Source organism: Rhinopithecus roxellana, chromosome 8, assembly GCF_007565055.1.
Source record: "Rhinopithecus roxellana isolate Shanxi Qingling chromosome 8, ASM756505v1, whole genome shotgun sequence".
NCBI classification, from domain to species: Eukaryota; Metazoa; Chordata; class Mammalia; order Primates; family Cercopithecidae; genus Rhinopithecus; species Rhinopithecus roxellana.
In genome coordinates this window covers 36,817,647-36,839,139 of record NC_044556.1, presented here as the reverse complement: position 1 = coordinate 36,839,139, position 21,493 = coordinate 36,817,647, and the positions used below count along the sequence as shown (strand labels likewise).

The 21,493-nt window shown below is 37.1% G+C and overlaps 1 protein-coding gene across 2 annotated transcripts in view; it reads left to right on the top strand.

The window, feature by feature from the left end:
* The window catches only part of TRIM33 (tripartite motif containing 33), a 119,726-nt gene that overhangs the window by 83,613 nt on the left and 14,620 nt on the right, over positions 1-21,493 (top strand). For both annotated transcript variants that reach the window (XM_030935866.1, XM_030935867.1), the window contains exons 7-13: positions 725-871; positions 1,326-1,443; positions 2,821-3,095; positions 3,794-3,958; positions 6,839-7,039; positions 18,575-18,707; positions 20,165-20,228. In XM_030935866.1, coding sequence (XP_030791726.1) covers positions 725-871; positions 1,326-1,443; positions 2,821-3,095; positions 3,794-3,958; positions 6,839-7,039; positions 18,575-18,707; positions 20,165-20,228 — 1,103 coding nt within the window. The remainder of the gene's footprint in view (positions 1-724; positions 872-1,325; positions 1,444-2,820; positions 3,096-3,793; positions 3,959-6,838; positions 7,040-18,574; positions 18,708-20,164; positions 20,229-21,493) is intronic.

The window sequence follows — 21,493 nt, the reverse complement described above, 5'->3', positions numbered from 1 at the left end:
GAGACATTTTTTGGGAGAAAGTTCTTAAGAAAGTAGTAGATGAGTTGTTTAGCAGGCTGAATGTCAAAAGTATGTTGGACATTACCCATCCCTCCTGGGGTGATTTTAGTTCCCATAAAGCAGTATATTTTTCCTTTGCAGTGTTTCTCTGAAATTGGTTTTTGCAGTTTGGTCAGTCCTCACTTCTTTGTTCTCTATGAACTTCTGTCATATCAAAAGTTTCCGTAATTCTGCTGTTAGAACTCTGGAAGTTACCTTTTTCATTTTGTCTTGTATATTTAAGAGAGATTTTAACTTCATTCTCATGCCATACCAGGAGGTGGCACTGGTGACACAAAATTTTTTTGGCCTTTAAAGTATATTAAGTTAAGATTACATAAATTTATTTCTAAAGTTAGCTCCTTATGCTATAAATACCATATATTAGATTAACCTAATAGGAAGACACTATTTTTAACAGACAAATGTTGATAGAAAAGAGACATTAACTAACATTAATTTCTATATGTGGAATATCCTTTTTAGCTTAGAGCACTAAGTTTTAGTCCCACTTTTGTTAGTGGCTTTTCCTCTGATTGATGATAGGCTTGCTAAATAATCATGGAGGTTACTCACTTAGCCCATTTTTAAAGGAAGTATAGGTATTGTGCCCATTTGCATTAGAAATGTGGGGTTGATTTTTTTTCATGTAGAATTCTTCAGCGAAGCTCTTGTTCTGTTTCAGAATGTTACAAAGGAAAGACAGATGAAGTTACTACAGCAGCAGAATGACATCACAGGCCTTTCCCGGCAGGTGAAGCATGTTATGAACTTCACAAATTGGGCAATTGCAAGTGGCAGCAGCACCGCACTACTATACAGCAAGCGACTGGTGAGACACATACAGTTTTTATTTTTCTTTAATGGACTTTATTAAGATATATATTCAGTGAACTGCACCTGTTTAAAGTATCCATTTTAATTTTGGCAAATGTAACCACCACCACATCAAGATATAGAAAACTTTCATCACCCCCCAAAGTTTCCTCATTCCCCCAGGCAGCCACTAATCTGATTTCTGTCATTTTTTAGAATTTCATATAAGTGGAATTATATTGTATGTACTCTTTTGAAGATGCCTAGTATCTTAATGCAATTTATTACCCAAAATGGCAGAAATTCAAGCATGTACATTTGATTTGATTGCTAATTTAAATGTTGATGCTGCCTAATCTGAGGCTGACACTGTGGAAATATATGTGCTTTTTTGTCTTAATATCTTTATCTTATGTTTTCCCAGTTGATATTTAATTTTGAGACAAATGTGGATTTTTTTTCCCTTTAAGATTACTTTCCAGTTGCGTCATATTTTGAAAGCACGGTGTGATCCTGTCCCTGCTGCTAATGGAGCAATACGTTTCCATTGTGATCCCACCTTCTGGGCAAAGAATGTAGTCAATTTAGGTGAGAAATAATGAGTTTTATGAATATAACCTTATGTTTTACATTTTATGTAAAAATATGTTGTTATTCATTGGAAACTCACTTTAGCTATGGTTTTGTATGACAGCCATTACATCTTAAGAAAGCTGAGAGTCTACTCTCTCTATATTTTCTAAATGTGTACTGTTTCTAGACCCCCGACCCTCTATCTTTTAAATTTATATTGACTGTTTCGTATAGAAATCTTAGCAAATGATTCATTGTCTGGAATAATTTCATAGATGTTTAGTTGTTTAATTAAGCCAAATTGTGCATTAGCGGCAGACTTTTAGGATGCTAATGTGTCTAGTAGTTAGGTCCTGAGGAATGTTTGAAAGATAAGAGTAGCTCTTTTCACATGGAAGAGAAATGGATTTTGCTTTTGTTTACAACATAGTATGGACCTAAAGACCATAGATGAAAGTTACAGAGAGCTCAATTAAAACACATGCACACAAACTTCCTAGCAATTAGAGAGCTATCTACAGACTGAGTAAACTCACTTTCAGAACAGTTAAGTCTTAAACAGTGGGAATTGTAAAAGCAGAGGCTGATTGCCCTTCTGTTATTTTAAAAAAAAAAAGTAATCTTTGCAAACAGAAAAAAATTATATTCAAATTTAGCTATAGCCTTAGTTCTGGCATCAGCCAGCTGTTTCTGTGTGACATGGTAGCTAAGAATGGTTTTTACGTTTTCAACTGGTTGTGAAAACAAAAACCAAGGACTATGAGACAGATCTTATGTGGCCTGCCAAGCATAAAATATTTACTCTATGGCCCATTACAGGGAAAGCCTGTCAACCTGTGCCTTAAATCCCATCTTCCTAAAATTTGGCTTCTGTCCCTAGAAAGCAATGGCTCCATAGAAAGCAAGGAAAACCATCACTTCGAAGGATATAAATTGTTTAAAGCATTCAGTATTTCCACAGAAGATGATTTTGTGGCATTGTAATGCTCTGCCTTGCATATTTTGGCAATTCAAAGGCAGATGGAATCAGTATTAGCAATCTCGAGTATTCTTGAGTAAGTCTTGTCATGGGAGAATTGATTTAGATTGATTAGTTAGGCCTCTTCTAATAGATATCTCTTTTAGTCTCTTAATTTTCTGTATGTCTGTGTAAAAAAGAGTAAGGGCAGAGAATATATTTTTCTGAATAACCAAAAGTCATTTATTCAGCTTTGGAATGTATTAAGTTTCTGATCATCATCATTATCTTTAAACTGACTCCATTCCCTGCTGTACTGTTGGAGCTTTGAGGTGCTGGTAGTTGTCAGAGGAAAGAGGAAAACATGGTGATTACTCAACAAAGTAGATGATTCAGTTGATTATATGCAAAATCTTATTTTTTAAATTTTTCAGGTAATCTAGTAATAGAGAGTAAACCAACTCCTGGTTATACTCCTAATGTTGTAGTTGGGCAAGTTCCTCCAGGGACAAACCACATTAGTAAAACCCCTGGACAGATTAACTTAGCACAGCTTCGACTTCAGCACATGCAACAACAAGTGTATGCACAGAAACATCAGCAGTTGCAACAGATGAGGATGCAGCAACCACCAGCACCTGTACCAACTACAACAACAACAACACAACAGCATCCTAGACAAGCAGCCCCTCAGATGTTACAACAGCAGGTAAGTATGGTGTTACTACATTATTGATAGAAATTATGAAGTCCTCAACACTACACTTTTTCCTGTATAAGAAAGTTACACATTTCAGAGTTACTGGCAGGACTTTGAGTGGAGCTCAAAAGTCAGAGTTTAAATATTTGCTGTGGTTATGATGGTGATATAAGGGAGATATGAAGAAAGGCAGTAAATAAATTTTCTTGGGAAACAAAATTAATTCACTAGTACTGTGGAAGGATGTAAGTTCTCTTCTCATCCTTTCACATCAAATCTTTTTTGTTTTCCACGTGTAATTGTGTGGACCAAAGGACTAGATTGTTTCTGCCTAGGATCTGATATGTTCCTTAGGCATTTGTTCAAATCATTCCTATCCCTGTGTGTCTTTTGCTGTCTCCACTGCCATCCCAATCAAAACTATTACTCCGGAATGGGTTAAGTTAATGTTGATACGCTTTAAACACACATACAGAGAAAAAGAGAGGGAACGGAAAAGAGAGAGAGAGAAAAGGGAAATTAGGGAGTGATACACAAACTAGTCATTACCAGTCCTCTGGGGACTGGGGCTAGCGATAAGAATTATTTATACTTTTTACTTTATACCCTTTTATCTTGACTCAATTATTTTTATGATTACATTTTATAATTAAAATATAAATTTATTTTAAAATTATTACATAAATTACAATTTCTACTTTTTGTAGCCTCCTCGATTGATCAGTGTGCAAACAATGCAAAGAGGCAACATGAACTGTGGAGCTTTTCAAGCCCATCAGATGAGACTCGCTCAGAATGCTGCCAGAATACCAGGGATACCCAGGCACAGCGGCCCTCAGTATTCCATGATGCAGCCACACCTCCAAAGACAAGTATGCCTAGAGTTACATTTGTAAGAATCCTACAATTTTAAAATTAAAAGACACCATTTTCTTAATCACTTTTTGGGAGCAGGTCATTGATATGCTTGAGAATTTGATTAATGCTGTATATCCTCTTGTCCCGGAAAAATAAACATACACATGAGATTTTGTATTTAATTTTAAGAGCTTTTAAAAATTGCCTTAAGTGCATCATATACTATGGGTTAAGAAACCCTGATATAGTTAACCCATTCAGTTTACAGAAGTGAAAAACAAATCTAATGAGCTGGTGATTTTACCCACAATCACAAAAAGCAATGATAAAATAGCAAGAACCTTAATGCTGCTCTGCTCTTTTAATGTGACTTTTTGATCCTAATATATAAAAAGGGCTTTGAGAGTAACAGAGCTAACTATTTTTTTTAACCTTTTCTGTACTCAAATATTGTTCATTTTAGGATGTAGATATGCTTTAATAAGTGTATTTAGATACATGTTTTATCATCTTTACCTAGTTATGTTTATATGGGAGATATGAGTATAAAGTGAGGCCACTTTTTCATAGGATTTCTAGTTACAATAGAGTTTACTTTTTAACTCTTAGAATGATGTTTCTCAAAACATGTTTTAAAGACCATCAGAATCACCAGTCATCTTAGGTGGGGTGGGCGACCTTGTCAGAATAGATTCCTAGCCATAACCACTGAAATCAGAATTTCTAGGTGGAGAGTACTCAGTAATATTTAAGTTTGTACTAAGTCTCTCAGGTCAATCTGCATACTAAAGTTGGAGAAACACTGTCCTAGAACAGTGGTCCTTCAACTTTTTGGTCCATGTACATCCAGAAAGAGCTCTTTAAAATAACACACTTCTTGGCTGGGACTGGTGGCTCACGCCTGTAATCCCAGCATTTTGGGAGGCCGAGGCAGTAGGATTGCTTGAGCCCAGGATTTTGTGACCAGCCTGGGCAACATAGCAAGACCCCATTTCTATTTAAAAAAAAAAATACATACTCACTCACATTTGAAGGCTTTCATTTAAAATTTCCATTATAGGTTTAAGTTTAAATAGTTTCAAAAGCTATACTTAATAGCATATTGTAAAAATTGATGCTATAAAGTTGAAAAACCTTTACATTATTTTAAATGAATCCACCAGAATTCCAAATACCCTAGCAAGCTCTCCTTGGACTTGAATTTCACTTCTACTTCTTCAACAGAGTTTCATCTTACTGTAATATAGTTCTGTTTGATAGATATAGATTAGCCTATTGTAATTGTCTGCAGGAATAAATGTTTATTGTAATAAATTGTTAAATTTCCAGTGACAGTAGGGTTATTATTAAGCTCTAAAACTTATTCTGTGGACCGAATTATCATTATATTATACCTCCACAATTGTGGAAACAAAATGGGTGTATTTACATGGTTTAAGAATATTAGAAGATACAAAACTCTTTTGGATATACATTTCTTTGAGCTAGATGGAGACTTTTTGCCTCCTGCTTTTGGTTATGTATGTTTGTATGCTGTTACTTATTTTTAAAATAAGTCAGAATTCAACACAGGTTTTTATTACTAGCTTTTTGGGATTTGTTTTTAGGTAATGCTCAGGAAACTTGTTTACAAAATTATGTATTTGGGAATTAAAATAATTTTATTATGGTAATATCCCTCAATTCTTTGAATTTTTTCTAGATTATAAGCTGAGAAAACGATCTATCAAAACTATTTAAAAACTTTTTGTCAGTGACAACTTCCTTTTTGTTAATCATCAAATATTCGAACCCATTTGAAGGTTTGTTACCCAGGTTTTGGAGTCAGACACCCAACATCATTATTTCCAATTGTGCCTTTGATTATTTCTACAGGTTTTTTTTTTTTCCTTCTTGGTGCAGTGTGCCTAGAATAAGATTTAGGAATGGTCAAAGGTGTGGTGTTCTTCTGTCAAGGGTGGGGGAAGGGCAGTTGCAAAAGTGGTGGAAAAGGAGATCCAGCAGAGCATGGCACATTCTCAGGCATATCAGATTTTTTTTTTCTTTTTAAAGAGCACATACAAAAGGTTGAGGATCTGAACATTTATTTCCTTCAGACTTTTCACATAATCATATACCCCTTAGTCCATGGAAAGCCTTCAAGTATTTCTGGGGGCCAAGTACACCTTGTCAGAGCACAGAAGCTAAATAATCAGACAATGAATCATCTCAGGACATTTTTCTTAGACTTTGGGTATACCTCTACAGAAATCACTGGATGTTATTAAGCATTTTTAGTTTTTAAATATTTCAAATGATTTATTTATATGTGTATAAGTCGTTTTCTTAAGATGTTCTTCTATGTTGTCTTAAATGATGCTCATAACAACCCTCACAATGAAACAAGTGAGATATTATTATCCACATAAAAGACTGAGATTATGTGATTTGTCTAAGGTCACACAGTATTAGAGTCAGGACTTGATGCCATTTTTCCTTTCTGTAAATTCATTGTTCTTTCTACCACATCAAGCTGTATTTTGTAATCGTTTTTAGTAGAAAATGACTAAGAGTTGAAGAGGAATAATGACCGAAAGGTAGTTCTCTTACCCTGGTGTTTGAAAATTTGGAGGCTTACAGATCCTCTATTACATACTTTCTTGTTCTGAAATAAGATCATATCACCAGGCTGACATGTTGGGAAATTATTGGCAAGTCTGCCTTTCCCTAGATACTACACAAAAATGAATGGAAAAATGAAAAGGCTAAGTTTGAACTGTTCTTCTCCTGAATAAGTTTGAAAGGGCCAACTTCTTTGTTTCTTGTTTCCTTCCTAAACTAAAAATTACAAAGGTATAGTTTATATTCAGTGATTCTGGCAGATCAAGTAATGATAATGTCTTCTTTCTTATTAGCACTCAAACCCAGGGCATGCTGGACCCTTTCCCGTAGTATCGGTACACAACACCACAATCAACCCAACGAGCCCTACTACAGCAACTATGGCAAATGCAAACCGAGGTCCCACCAGCCCATCTGTTACAGCAATAGAGCTAATCCCCTCAGTTACCAATCCAGAAAACCTTCCATCGCTGCCAGATATTCCACCCATACAGGTTTGTATTTAAGTTGATTGAGGCTTCATTAAACTTAATGTTAAATACAGAGTTAGAGTATTTATTTCAGAGTTTTGTTTTTTTTTTTAAATTCAAGATCAACATTTCCTTGAAATTTCTAAAGAGTAAAGTCTAAATCACTAAAAGTCTCATCCAATCTAAGTGAAACTTTCGTCAACATCCTCGCTTTCCCCGTTCTGCGCCCACCCCCTCCTCTAGCCTCCAGTTAACCACCTTTCTATTCTCTGTTTCTATGAGATGGACATTTTTAGATTTCACGTGAGCTTAGTCAGTATTTGTCTTTCGGTGCCTGGCTTATGATACATAGCATAATGTATGTATAATTAATGGTTCCATTCATGTTGCAAGATGACAGAATTTCCTTCTTTTTAGAGGCCGTATAGTATATTCCGTTGTATATGTATACCACTTTTTTTTTTTTGAGACAGAGTCTCGCTCTGTCGCCCAGGCTGGAGTGCAGTAGCGCGATTTCGGCTCACTGCAAGCTCCGCCTCCCAGGTTCATGCCATTCTCCTGCCTCATCCTCTGGAGCAGCTGGGACTGCAGGCACCCACCACCACGCCTGGCTAATTTTTTGTATTTTTAATAGAGATGGGGTTTCACCATGTTAGCTAGGATGGTCTCGATCTCCCGACCTCATGATTCACCCACCTCAGCCTCCCAAAGTGCTGGAATTACTGGCGTGAGCCACTGCACCCAGCCATGTATACCATATTTTAAAAAATCCATTCATCCGTTGATGGACACTTAGATTGCTTACATATCTTGGCTATTGTGAATAATGCTGAAGTGAGCATGGGAGCGCAGATAATTTCTCTGATATAACAATTTCAGTTCTTTTGGATATAAATTTCAGTGATCTCTTGCATTGCATGGTGACCACAGTTTATTGATAGTGTATTATATATTTAAAAATTCCAAAAATGGATTTTTAATGTTCTTACCACAAAAAAATGGTGGGTTAGTGGGGTTAGATATGTTCATTAGCTTGATTCAATCTTTCTATAACATAGATCAGAACATTACATTGTACACCATAAGTAGACACATTGTTATTTGCCAGTTAAAAAAGAGTTAAGTATAAATATTTGAGTCTTGAAAAGTTATTTAGCTAAAACTAGCATTCCTCAATATTTCAAAGTTCTGGGGAATTGAATGTCGTATGAATAGCAAATTATGGGACTGTCTAAACGGAAGTACAATAATGGTGGATTAATATCACCTTTGCTAAAAGGCTAGTTACTCCCTTTCTACACCTGCCACAGGCAAACGTTGTTCAGATGATGCACTCCTGGTGTGAGTTTGGAGCCAGAGAGAAGACCCAGGACCAAAATGTGGTTAGATCTTTGTTGTTCTTCTGTTAAATCCAAAAGGGGTAGTCAGTTGGGCTGAGAAAAGGATGGGGTTGGAAGGCCAAGATAGTAGACAATGTGAGGCTTATACCGAGAGAGGGAAATGATGGAGAAGAGGAATAGATGGAATGTGAAGGACCTTTGAGTGAGGTCTTTTGCCCCTTTCAACTGAAGAAAAGTATCCTTTGGATCCTTCTGAAATTTCATCAGTTTGTTTCAGTTAAAAGCATTTTCTTTTAAAATGTAAATATAATCTGCCAGCATTATACTGAATTTTATTTTATGCAATGTATGAGTTATTTTCATATCTTGGAGTCCGGGATCACCATAGGAACAAGGAGCAATGAAACTGTTGTGACAGTAGCACCCTTGATTCATTCTGTGGCTACAGTTCAGTGTTTTGTTTTAGTGGGTTTTAATGGGTTTATATAAGAGTTTTAAAAGATATTTCTAAAGCTTCAAACTTTTTTAAAAATTTTATTTAAAGTAAGTGTGTATATTTAAGGTAACAACATGATATTAAATATATATGTAGTCAACTGGTTACTATGGTGAAACAAATTAACATATCCATCATCTCACGTAATTACCCATCCCCCTGCTCCTGTAAGAGCAGCTATAATTTACTCATTTAGCAAAAATTTTGAATACAATGCACTATTAACAAAATTGTTCAGAAATCACTAACATATTGTGAATTCTTTCAATCTGATTGCTTCCCTAATATTAGGAGAAGTCTTTTTTGGCTGAGGGAATGGTAGTTTTATTGGTGATGAGAGGACTGGACCATATAGAATGGAAACTTTTAAAATATAAATTAAAAAGTAACATTTCTAAGATAACAGCTTATAGTTTACAAAGAGCTTTCACAGGCAATATATAAGTTTAATGCTTAAAATCACCTGATATGTAATATCCCTGTTTTATGGATAAGAGTAAGAGAGGTTCATAAAACCACCTGATGGGTTAATTCTGTCCACCGCACAAACAAAATCAATTCACGGAGACCATGGCATTGCAGTAAAAAAAGAATTTAATTGACGTGAGGCCACCCACGCCACGCAGGAGACGGAGTTATTACTCAAATCACTCTCTTTGAAGGCTTGTAGTTTAGGGGTCTTTTCTTTTCTTTTCTTTTCTTTTCTTTTCTTTTCTTTTCTTTGAGATGGGGTCTAGCTCTGTTGCCCAGGCTAGAGTGCAGTGGTGCAATCTTAACTCACTGCAACCTCCACCTCTGAGGCTCAAGCTGTTCTCCTGCCTCAGCCTCCTGAGTAGCTGGAAGCACACGCCACCAGGCCTGGCTAATTTTTGTATTTTAGTAGGGACAGCGTTTCATCATGTTGACCAGGCTGGTCTCGAACTCCTGACCTCAAGTGATCCACCCGCCTCGGCCTCCCAAGGTATTGGGATTACAGGCGTGAGCCACTGTGCCTGGCAGTGTAGGGGTTTTTCAAAGGTAGTTTGGAGGAAGGGGTGGGGGCAGTAAGGCAATGGGTGCTTGCTGCTGATTGGTTGGGGGATGCAGTCATAGGGGTGTGGGAAAATCCACCTTACTTGCTGAATCGCTTTTGGGTGGGGCCACAGGAGGGCTTGTTGGAGGGCTTGTTGGCTCCAGGTGGAGCCATTGTCTGTGTCAGATATGCAAGAAACCTCAAAAGGTATCTAAAAAGGCCAGTCTTAGGTTCAGCAATAGTGATGTTATCTGCAGAAGTAATTAAAGAAGTTACCTATCTTATGACCTCCAGAGTAATGGCTGGCAGTCCTTTATGTCAACACCTTAGCAGAATTGAAGCTCCTTTCCTCCTGCTAGCCTGGTGGTCTCTTTTTAACTTTACAAAGGCAGTTGAGTTTTGGGGAAGGGCTATTATATAGACTATAAACTAAATGTCTCCCAAAGTCAGCTTGTCTCAAACCCAGGAATAATTAATGTCAGCATGAAGGCTAAAGGCAAAGAAGAGGGAGGTTGACTAGATCAGATCCTCCCTGACTCTTTCACTGATAGAATTTTTGCAAAGGCAGTAATACAGTTTGGCTCTGTGTCCTCACCCAAATCTCACCTCAAATTGTAATCCCCACTTGTCGAGGGAATGACCTGTTAGGAAGTGATTGGATCATGGGGGTGGTTTCCCTCATGCTGTTCTTACAAGATCTGATAGTTTTTAAAGTGGCAGTTTCCTCTGCACTGACTCTCCTACCGCCTTGTGAAGGTGCCTGCTTCCCCTTTGCCTTCTGCCATGATTGTAGGTTTCCTGGGGCCTCCCTAGCTATGCAGAACTGTGAGTCAATTAAACCTCTTTTGTTTATAAATTACCCAGTCTCAGGTAGTATCTCTATAGCCATGTGAAATTAATGCAGGCAGTTTCATTAGTGACTTTCCTAGAGTCACATGAAAGATAGAAAAGTTGGAATTTTAGGCTGGGTGCAGTGGCTGTCACACCTGTAATCCCAGCACTTTGGGAGGCTGAGGTGGGCAGATCACCTGAGGTCAGGAGTTCGAGACCAGCCTGACCAACATGGAGAAACCCCATCTGTACTAAAGATACAAAATTAGCCGAGCGTGGTGGTGCATGCCTGTAGTCCCAGCTATTCGGGAGGCTGAGGCAGGAGAATTGCTTGAACCTGGGAGATGGAGGTTGCAGTGAGCTGAGATCATGCCATTGCACTCCAGCCTGGATAACAAGAGTGAACCTCTATCTCAAGAAAATAAATAATAAGAAAAGTTGGAGTTTTAAGTCCAGACTACTAATTGTAAGTCCAGTTCTTTCTCCACACTACCTGTAACAATACCAGGGAGGTAGTTTGGGATTGTAGGCCTGGAAAGATGTGGTATTGAAAGCTTCGGGCAGCCAGAGGTATGCACAGTTTAACAATGTCATTCAGTTTTTACTAAGCACTTACCTTATGCTAAAGTTCTCAAGCATTGAGGATAAGAAGATAAACAAGACTTGGTTCTAGTTCTTAAGAACCTTACAAAGGGAGAGGCAAGTATCATCTTTTTTATTGAAATATAATTCATATACCATGAGATCCACTCTAAAAATGTACAGTTCAGTGGTTTTAAGTACCTTCACAAGATTGTACAACCATTACCGCTAATTCAAGAATGTTTTCATCACCTCAAAAGAAATGGTACTCATTGGCAGTCACTCATATCCTTCTCTTCCAGCCTCTGGAAACCACTAATCTACTTTGTCTCTATGGACGTTGCACAATATGAATGGAATTATATTAGGCCTTTGATGTCTGGCTTCTTTTACTTAGCGTGATGTTTTCCAGGTCTGTCCATGTTTTAGCATGTATTGGGATTTCATTTTTTTTATGGCTGAATAATATTTCATTGTATACATATATCATTTGTTCATCATCAGTGAACATTTGCTTTTCTTTGGCTGTCAGGAGTAGTGCTGTGAGCTTTCATGTACAGGTTCATACAAGTATGAACGTAGTATACTAAGCTGTTGTTGCATTGCTGGTTATAAAGAAAAGAGGTTTAATTGTGTAACTGTTCTGCACGTTTTTCAGGAAGCATATTTAAGCACATTTATGGATTATTTTTAACTCTTCTTCTACTTAATTTGGCTAGATTAAGAATTCACATGGAGAAAACCTAGCATTAGCATTAGTTTAAGCTGCTGAAATAGCCAAGATAGCTAAGTTTAAGATTCAAATGTAGAGGTGAAGTCTCAGGTTTTTTTTACCTGATAAGAAAAACTTCCTCAAGGACTGAATTGCACTTTAGTGTGTAGATATGAGATATAGTTTGTTGGCCAAGATAGAGTTGTTGTTTTAGACTTGGGAAATGGTACATGCAATGGTTTGAGGGAGTGAAAAGGCACAGCTGGGAGTAATAAGATAGAAGTGAGTTGTTACACAAAATAGAATAGATGAGGAATTATTTGTATAGCTATTGATATATACTAAGTCAGATGTATTAATGGTGATATAGTTAGGTAACTAGAAGAAATATATTAAAATGAAGAATTTTAGCATTTACATTTTGTTTATGCAAGAAGGTAATAGGAGACAGTAAATGGAAAACAGGGAATGTTTTGTAGTATTTTTAGTGTTTCACTTGTGGTACAGTACATGTATTTCATTAATCAGGTTTAGAACCTTTCTGTTTGTTGGTAAAATGTAATATTTTCCTGATGATCAGTAGAATAGCAGCTAAATATGGAATCCTTTTATTAGGTTCAAGGCCACGTCTTCAATACAGCATAACACTAGAGCATTTCTGGAAACATGGGTCACTATTAATGTACTTGTATATTTTCTTTAACAAATATCTGAGAACTTACCATGTATTAGACCCTAGGTACTGATTATATAAGGATCAAATGGAAATGGTCCTTGACCTCAAGGAGTTTCTTGTATAATAGGGAGACAGTTTTCTTTTGTTCTTTTTTATTGTTGTTCTTTTTTGTTTGGTTGGAGTCTTTCTCTGTTGCTCAGGCTGGAGTGCAGTAGCGCAGTCTTGGCTCATTGCAACCTCCGCCTCCTGGGCTCAAGCTATTCTTCTGCCTCAGCCTTCCGAGTAGCTGGGACTACGGGCGTGCACCACCCCGCCCGGCTAGTTTTTTGGATTTTTAGTAGAGAAGGGGTTTCACCATGTTTTTCAGGCCGGTCTCGAACTCCTGACCACAGGTGACACGCCCACCTTGGCCTCCCAAAGTGCTGGGATTACAGGCCTGAGCCACTGCACCTGACTGGGTGACAGTTTTCTAAACCGTCAAAACAGTGAGCTTATTGGTACAAATGGATGTGTATAGATGACAGTGAAAGAGTAGAGGCAGAAGGTTGTACATTTGCCTGTGGAAGTCAGAATCGACTTTATATGAGATCATCTTAAATTTGGACTTGAAAGATAAGTAGGCAAGTGTTAGCTAGTCAAGGTTAGTTAGAAGGCAGATATTCCAGATAAGAATTATGTATGCTGAAGCAACAAAGGGCATGAAAGGAGTGTGAGATTCAAAGCAGTTAGGTATACTGTAGATGATAATTTCAAGTCTGAGGTCAGATTTTGTGATTTTTCTTTTTTATGCTGACTTTGTCACTGTTTTATTTTAAGCTGTCTTAAATCTGGGTGCAGTGGCTCTGACTGTAGTCCCAGCACTTTGAGGAGGCCAAGACAGGAAGAGCACTTGAGGCCAGGAGTTTGAGACTAGCCTGGGCAACATAGCAAGACCCAGTTTCTACAAAAAAAAAATTAAAAATGAGCCGGGCATCTTGGCATGGACCTGTAGTCCTAGCTGCTTGGGAAGCTGAGACAGGAGGATCCCTTTAGCCCAGGGGTTCAAGGTTGCAGTGAGCCGTGATCATGCTACTGCACTCCAGCCTGGGCAACAGAGTGAGACCCTGTCTCAAAAAAAAAAAAAAAAAAATAGAATCTACCTCATGGATATGTTGGTAAGATTAAGTTTGGTGCCTGACATGTAAGTATTCAATAAACGTTAGTTGTTATGATTATTTTTCTCTTCCTTTTCTTTTTCACCAGCCCTCATTATTAAAAAGTAAGCTTTGGGAGAAAGGACCCCTATTATGCTTTCGTGTTATGCTTAATAGGAAAATTATAACCATTCATCCAAGTGTGTTGAGTACTTTGTACTTGTCTTGAGGAACAGTGGGGATGAGAGAGACTTGCTGTCATAGAGTTTACAGGCCAGGAGAATGCAGACATTTATAGATTTTTAAAAACCCTACCTATAATAAATTGTATAGCATTACTCAAAGGGGAAATTATAAGGCATCAACGTAAGGTGAGTATATACCAGGAGAACCCAATAACACTTAGAGGGTTGTTAAAGCCTCTTTGAAACCTGGAAGCTGGGTAAGAGTTAGTAGGGAGATATCAGCAGTAAATTTTATTAGGAAAAAGAGCAGAATTTGAAATCCCACAAGGGCTGAAGGAACTGGGCACTTTTGAAGAACAGAAAAAAGTCCAGTGAAGAACAGGAAAGAGAGAAGGGCCTAGTTCTATAGAGGAAAATGTAAACTAGATCAGGTAGGGCCTTTGTTAAACTGCATAAAGGATTTTGGATTTTATCCTTAACTGGATGAGAAACCATTTTTGAAGGGTTTTGGTGGTGTAGGAGTAGTGTACATGACCTATCAGATTTGCCTACTTTTTAAAGGCCTTCATGAGCTATATAAAACCACTGTAGCTTTTAAAAAAGAAAAAGGAAAAAAATAAAAATAGCTGTCTATCCCGTTCTTTCACCTGACTATTATATTGGTGTACATCCTTTCAGATTTTTCCCTAGGAATATACAAACATGAGTTTAGAAACACGTGTGTGTGTGTATGTTTTAATATATTTTGGTTTATTTTGTTTTGTTTTGAGACAGGGTCTCACTCTTTTGTACAAATTTTTCTTTTGTAGAGGATCACTTGAGACTAGGAGTCTTGCTACTAATAGTTGACCAGGCTGGTTTTGAACTCCTGGCCTCAAGTGATCCTCTTACCTTGGCATCCCAAAGTGTTGCGATTACAGATATGAGCCAACAGGCCCATCGTGTAGTTTTTTTTAAGTAACAGAAAATGAGATTATACCACATGTACACACCTAGTGCTATAAATACTGTGTTGCAAGTTTTACATTTGTTTTTACATTTTTGCTTTTGGACTTTTCTTTTTTTTTGAGATGGAGTTTCACTTTTGTTGCCCAGGCTGATGTGCAATGGCACAATCTCAGCTCACCTCAACCTCTTGCCTCCCAGGTTCAAATGATTCTCCTACCTCAGCCTCCCGAGTAGCTGGGATTACAGGTGTGCGCCACCACACACAGCTAATATTGTATTTTTAGTAGAGATGGGGGTTTCTTCATGTTGGTCAGGCTGGTCTCAAACTCCCAACCTCAGGTGATCCACTCACGTTGGCCTCCTAAAGTGCTGGGATTACAGGTGTGAGCCACCGTGCCCAGCTGCTTTTGGACTGTTTCATGTCAGTTCTTAGAGCTTTCTTGTGTTTTAATCCATATGGTATTCCATTTCATTGGATGTTTGTTTAGCCCTCTCTTGGTGAACTTTTGGTTTATCTCTCATATGTTACTATTAAAAACAAAGCTGCATTTGTGAAAATATGTTAACGTCATTAGTCATTAGGAAAATGCAAGTTAAAATCACGGTGAGATGTACCATGACACGCTTATTAGGATGGCTAAAATTAAATAGACTTAACATTAACCATAGCAAGTATTGGTGAGAATGTGGAGGAACTAGAACCTTCAAACACTGTTGGGATTGTAAAATGGTACAATCACTTTGAAAAAAGTTCAATTTCTTTAAAAGTTAAACATGTATCTGTCATAATGATTCAGCCCTTCTGCTTTTATTTGCCAAAAGAAAACAGGAAATATAACTATACAGAGATTCGTACTCACATGTTTATAGCAGCTTTATTTGTAATAAGACAAAAACTGGAAACAACCCAAATGTCCACCTGCAGATAAATGGATAAACAAATTATGTGTTCGTGTAATAGAATATTAACTAACAGTGAAAAGGAATGAACTTGATCCAACAGCAAGGATAAATCTCAGTTATACTGAGTGAAAAAAATAGATGAAAAAAGCATACAGTATATAATTCAAATTATATAAAACTCTAGGGAAAAAAAAAACTAAAGCTGAAGAAAGCAGATAAGTGGTTGGTTGAGGACAGGTTGTTTGAGAGAGAGATTGATTACCATGGGGCATGAGGAATGTTGGGGGTAGTAGATAAAGATTTGTTCACTATTCTTGATTTTGGTGTCCCAGTTGTATACTATGTGAAAATACATTAAACTTTCACATCAGATCCTACACTTTGAATATGTTTAGTTTATTGTACGTTATTTATACCTTAACATCATTTGTAAAAAGCTGCATTGAGGCACAATGAGTGTATAGTTTCAAACACATATTTCTGTAAGCTATGTAGATACTGGGCCAAAAGTAATTACACATTTAAATTTCACATAGATATTGACAAAGTGCTCTACAAAAAATATTGTGCCAGCTTATATATTTGAAAATGCCCATGTTTGCACTGTCTTCCCAAATCATTTTTCCATCTTTTCCAATGATGGATTAAAATGACATTATTGTTAATTTTCTTTTCTTTATTTTTCTTTTTTTTTCTTTTTTCTTTTTTTTTTTTTTTGAGATGGAGTCTTGCTCCGTCGCCCAGGCTGGAGTGCAGTGGCCGCATCTCAGCTCACTGCAAGCTCCGCCTCCCGGGTTTACGCCATTCTCCTGCCTCAGCCTCCCGAGTAGCTGGGACTACAGGTGCCCGCCACCTTGCCTGGCTAGTTTTTTGTATTTTTTTAGTAGAGACGGGGTTTCACCGCATTAGCCAGGATGGTCTCAATCTCCTGACCTCGTGATCCACCCGTCTTGGCCTCCCAAAGTGCTGGGAATACAGGCTTGAGCCACGTTAATTTTATTTTCATTTCTTTGGTGAAACTGGTTTTCTTATGTTCATTGATTATTTTTTCTGTAAATTGTCTTTTGTGAAATGTCTTTGCTCATTTTCCTATTGGACTGTGTTTTTACTTTTAGGTCATGAAAATTATATAATACTTATATTTCCATGTACTTATTCAGGGATGCTCAAAAAACATTGCTTTAATGAATAAATGAATTAATTTAATGTCTTTCCATTAGACTTTTAACTTTATTTATGGTGACTATCCATGGGTGAAAGCCACAGATGAATGTTTCAGTTAGCAGCTTAGCTGTTGGAGGTTATAATGACATCAGGGATGCCCTTTAATGTATTTCCTGTTTGCCTTTTCCTGACCTGTCCATCCTCTACCCTTAGAGTTATCTTTCTAGCAAGCGATATAAATTGCAAGTGAGGAGTATAAAAAGGAGTGGAAATAGGTAACTTGAGATTTTCGTGTCTGTTTTGAATCATCTTCCCCCTTCTTTGTTTTTAGGTGGCCTGCAGCCCCATTTTCATCTCTGGCCCATATTAGGTACTCCCCCCTCAAAACAAATCTTCCAGTTGACTTGAGTTGCAGCTAGGGATTCACCTGTAGTTACAGCTTTACAAGTACATCCTTGGCCAACAGCTATGACCACAGGGGGTAACACAACTGTATTGTCCTTTGATTATCCCTCCAGCTAACCTACTGCCTACTCTCACCTTCAGCCCTTCATGTCTCTGGCATGGGTTTTGTTTTGTTTGTAATTACAGTACTTTGGGAGGCTAAGGTGTGCAGATTGCTTGAGCTCAGGAGTTGAAGACCAACCTGGGCAATGTAACAAAATCCCATCTCTACCAAAAAACCACAAAAATTAGCCAGGCATGGTGGCACATGCCTGTAGTCCTAGCTATTTAGGAGGCTGAAATGGAGGGCATGGCTTGAGCCTGGAAGGTAGAGGTTGCAGTGAGTCGAGATGACACCACTGCTCTTCAGCCTGGACAGCAGAGCCAGACCCTGTCTCAAAAATAAATAAAAGAACAATATGACCATTTCTTTTATGAAACAGTGTAAGATTTAAGGTAATATTCATACTTGAATAATTTTTTTTACTCTTTCTTACATATTTTCTCATTTAATCAGAGTTCTGCAATATAGGTGGCATGTTTTAAAGACAGGAAACTGACGTTCAGGTTGAGAACCAGCCCAGAATCATAGTTATGGGTCTTCTGGCTTTATCCTACTGCCTCTAAGTAAGGGAAGGGCTCATATGTACTGTTGACTATGCCCTTTTTTATGTAGTAAGGGGCCTTATGTGTCAAGCTAAGGGCTTTCTGTGGGCTATAAGAATTTTCTAGAGCTTTAGAGCTGGGTACTAACATAATTACATTTCTATTTAAGTGAATGATTATGGACATTGAAATGGAGGGATACTGGGGACAAGAATGCTGATAAATAGGTCCTGCAGCAATTGTGAGAAATGGCAGAAGTGTCAGAGCATGTCAGCTATTTTCATAATAGAACATACAGGATTTGTTTTCGCTCTGAGCACCTAGTTGTTTGTTGAATAATACAGTTTTATCCACACAAACTTTATACTGTGTGGGCCCTCAGGACCCTAAGGAAGCAGTAATAAGGCTCAACTTGATATTGGATAATCTGTTAGTTTATTAATAAACTGAATATAAGCAGTGACATAAAATTAATAACTTCTCTGCTTTAATCAAAGCAAATTTGTCTTTATCTTCTTTCTCTTCAGTTGGAAGATGCTGGCTCAAGTAGTTTAGATAATCTACTAAGTAGATACATCTCAGGCAGTCACCTACCCCCACAGCCTACAAGCACCATGAATCCCTCCCCAGGACCCTCTGCCCTTTCTCCGGGATCATCAGGTAAAGCAAACAGGGATATTACCTTATTTTTTTAACACCTAAAAAAAAAAAGTCTCACTATCTGTCATAGTCAGAATTCTCCAGAGAAACAGAATAAGTAGGAAGTCTACTTGAAGAGAGAGAGGGAGATTGAGAGAGATTTATTTTGAGGAATTGGCTCATGTGATTGTGGGTGTTGGCAGGGCAGGTCAGGCAGGCTGGAGACCCAGGTAAGAGTATTATTAAAGTATTGAGACAAAATAACTTCTTTGGGGCATGAGGAGGTAGGGGAGAGAACAGGGCTCCATCTTCTCTTCTCTCTTAAAAGGGCTTTACCTGATAGTATGAGACCCACTTGCATTATGGAAAATAATCTACTTTTCTCAAAGTCCACTTATTTAAATGTTAATTAATCCCATCTAAAAAAAAAATGCCTTCACAGTACCATCTATACTGATATTTGGCCATACTGCTGGGTGTCATATCCTAGCCAAGTTGACACAATAACAGATATTTTTTTCTTGATTGTTCTTTGTAATTATTTTTGTTCAAATACTATTGGTACTCTTTTCGCTAACTGAAATCATATTGATATATATCTGTAGTCGACACTGTTTGGAACTCCAAATTACTCAACCCTTAGTATAGTCACAGTCTTTTATGGGTTTAATCTTACATTTTACAATACAGGGGGTCAGTTGAAGAATTCTTTGGTTCCAAGTCAACTTTAAAACACTTTGTAAAATAATGAAACATTGAAAAATTATTTTAAAAATAAGAGCTGAAGAAGGGCAGGTTAATTTTCAAACTGTAATTTTAAAATAAAAAATTTGCTGAGAACTATTAAAATAGCCATGATATGTAGCTCTCTTCCAAAATCCCAGTGGTTTTATTAACCCCATTACTCAGTGATTCAGTTGGGACTCTTGAATACGTGATTGAAGCAACTCCAAACAGGTTAACATTCTAGAAGTGTTATTGAATGTATTTTTCTGATGTAAATTAAATGTTACTTCTTTCTTACTGAAACAGACCACCTACTTCTTTCTAGAGGAAGAACAGTTCACTTGTGAATATGGATTTTTCATGAGATGCAACATTAACATATTTTTTAAATCACATAATTTTTAAGATTTAATAAGAATTATTTCAGGACTTCTGAAAATAATTAATGGGAACCTAAGTAGAATATTTTATCAAATAACTTGTTGAGGGATGGCACATAACGTTTTCTTGGTCTGTTTTATTGACTGGATAGTGGTGCCTTGAGGAGGATTCTGAGGTGATGTCTGGACACAGCTGAGAGAAACTGGTTGATGTCTGCTAATGGTTACACATGTATTCCCGACTTTGTGACTAGATCTGATTTCCAAGAATTTTTTAGTTGGGTTATAATAATCTTGAGTTCTGTGACCAGTAGGTAGAATTCCAAATATTCTTATATGCATTGATACTCATTTTGACTTACTACTTTTTAGGTTTATCCAATTCTCACACACCTGTGAGACCCCCAAGTACTTCTAGTACTGGCAGTCGAGGCAGGTGAGTATTATGTTATTAATAATTATTTTTTTCCTTTTTGTTAAGAACCTCTGTATACTTAACACCCAGCTTTAACAGTGATCAAATAATGGCCAATCTTGTTTCTTCTATACTTCTACCAATTCCTTTCTGGTCTGAATTATTTTGAAACAAATCTCAGTCATTTCACTTGTGACTGTTTCAGTATATATCACTTAATGAAAATAACTTAAAAAATTTATAACCACAGAACCATTATCACACCTAAAAAAATTTAACATCTCATTCTTTAATATCAGTAGAGATCCATTAATGTTTAATGTTCCCAATTTTTGCAACAAATGCCTTCTAAAAAGTACCAGATGATTTCTTTGAATCAGATGCAAATAAGCTCTATACATTTCCATCAGTTTGTTTATGTCACTATCAATTTATTTGTTGTAAAAATGTAGTTTCTCCTATAATGTTTTCCCAATTTCTCCATCTTGTCATTTAAGTACACACTGCCTCCTGTTTTTTTGTCTATGTTGGTATTTAGATCAAGAGGGTTGATCAGATTTAGGTTTGATTTGGGGGAAGGGAGGGCAAGAAGACTTGGTAGTGTAGTGGTAGTGTATACTTCCAGCAGGGGCGAATTATGCCTGGTTGGGGTTTTTGTGATAGCAACCGTTAATAATCATTGTTTAGCTCTATTATTTTTCTGCTGGTTGAAATATGATATTTTAATTATTGTATCATTCTTTATTTCGAGTATTTCTGTAAAGAGAAACTTTCGTCATCAACTATTGGGTTATAGGAAAGATAGGATAAATTCTATTTCCCTGCTTTTGTGGTAACGAATTGATTTCTAACACCCTCCAACAGTGACAGTTTTATTGTTATTACCTTTATGGACTGAGATATTTAAACATACTTTGTATATTTTAATCCATTACATATGTTATGTATCTACGTATGTATGTATGTATATATGTATTGAACACTTAACATTATTCCATCTTTGGCCTTCAGAGCTTTCTCAGGCTTGCTCTTTAGTCCTTTTGCTATAATCACAGCAGTCTTTTTTAAACTTCAGTGTTTCCTGTGAAACAGTGTTTCAGGTTCATTTTGTACATTTCTTGCTTCAGACCTGGAATCAGCTACTTTCCCAGGAAGTTCTGGTAATGTTAGCAGAAAAGCAGGAAAATAGTGTTTGAGGGTAATATTCTAGTGCTAATAGCACTCATTGCTACTGAATTGCTCATTGTTTCTTAGGCCTTTTCAGTGGACAGAGCTAAGAGATAGGA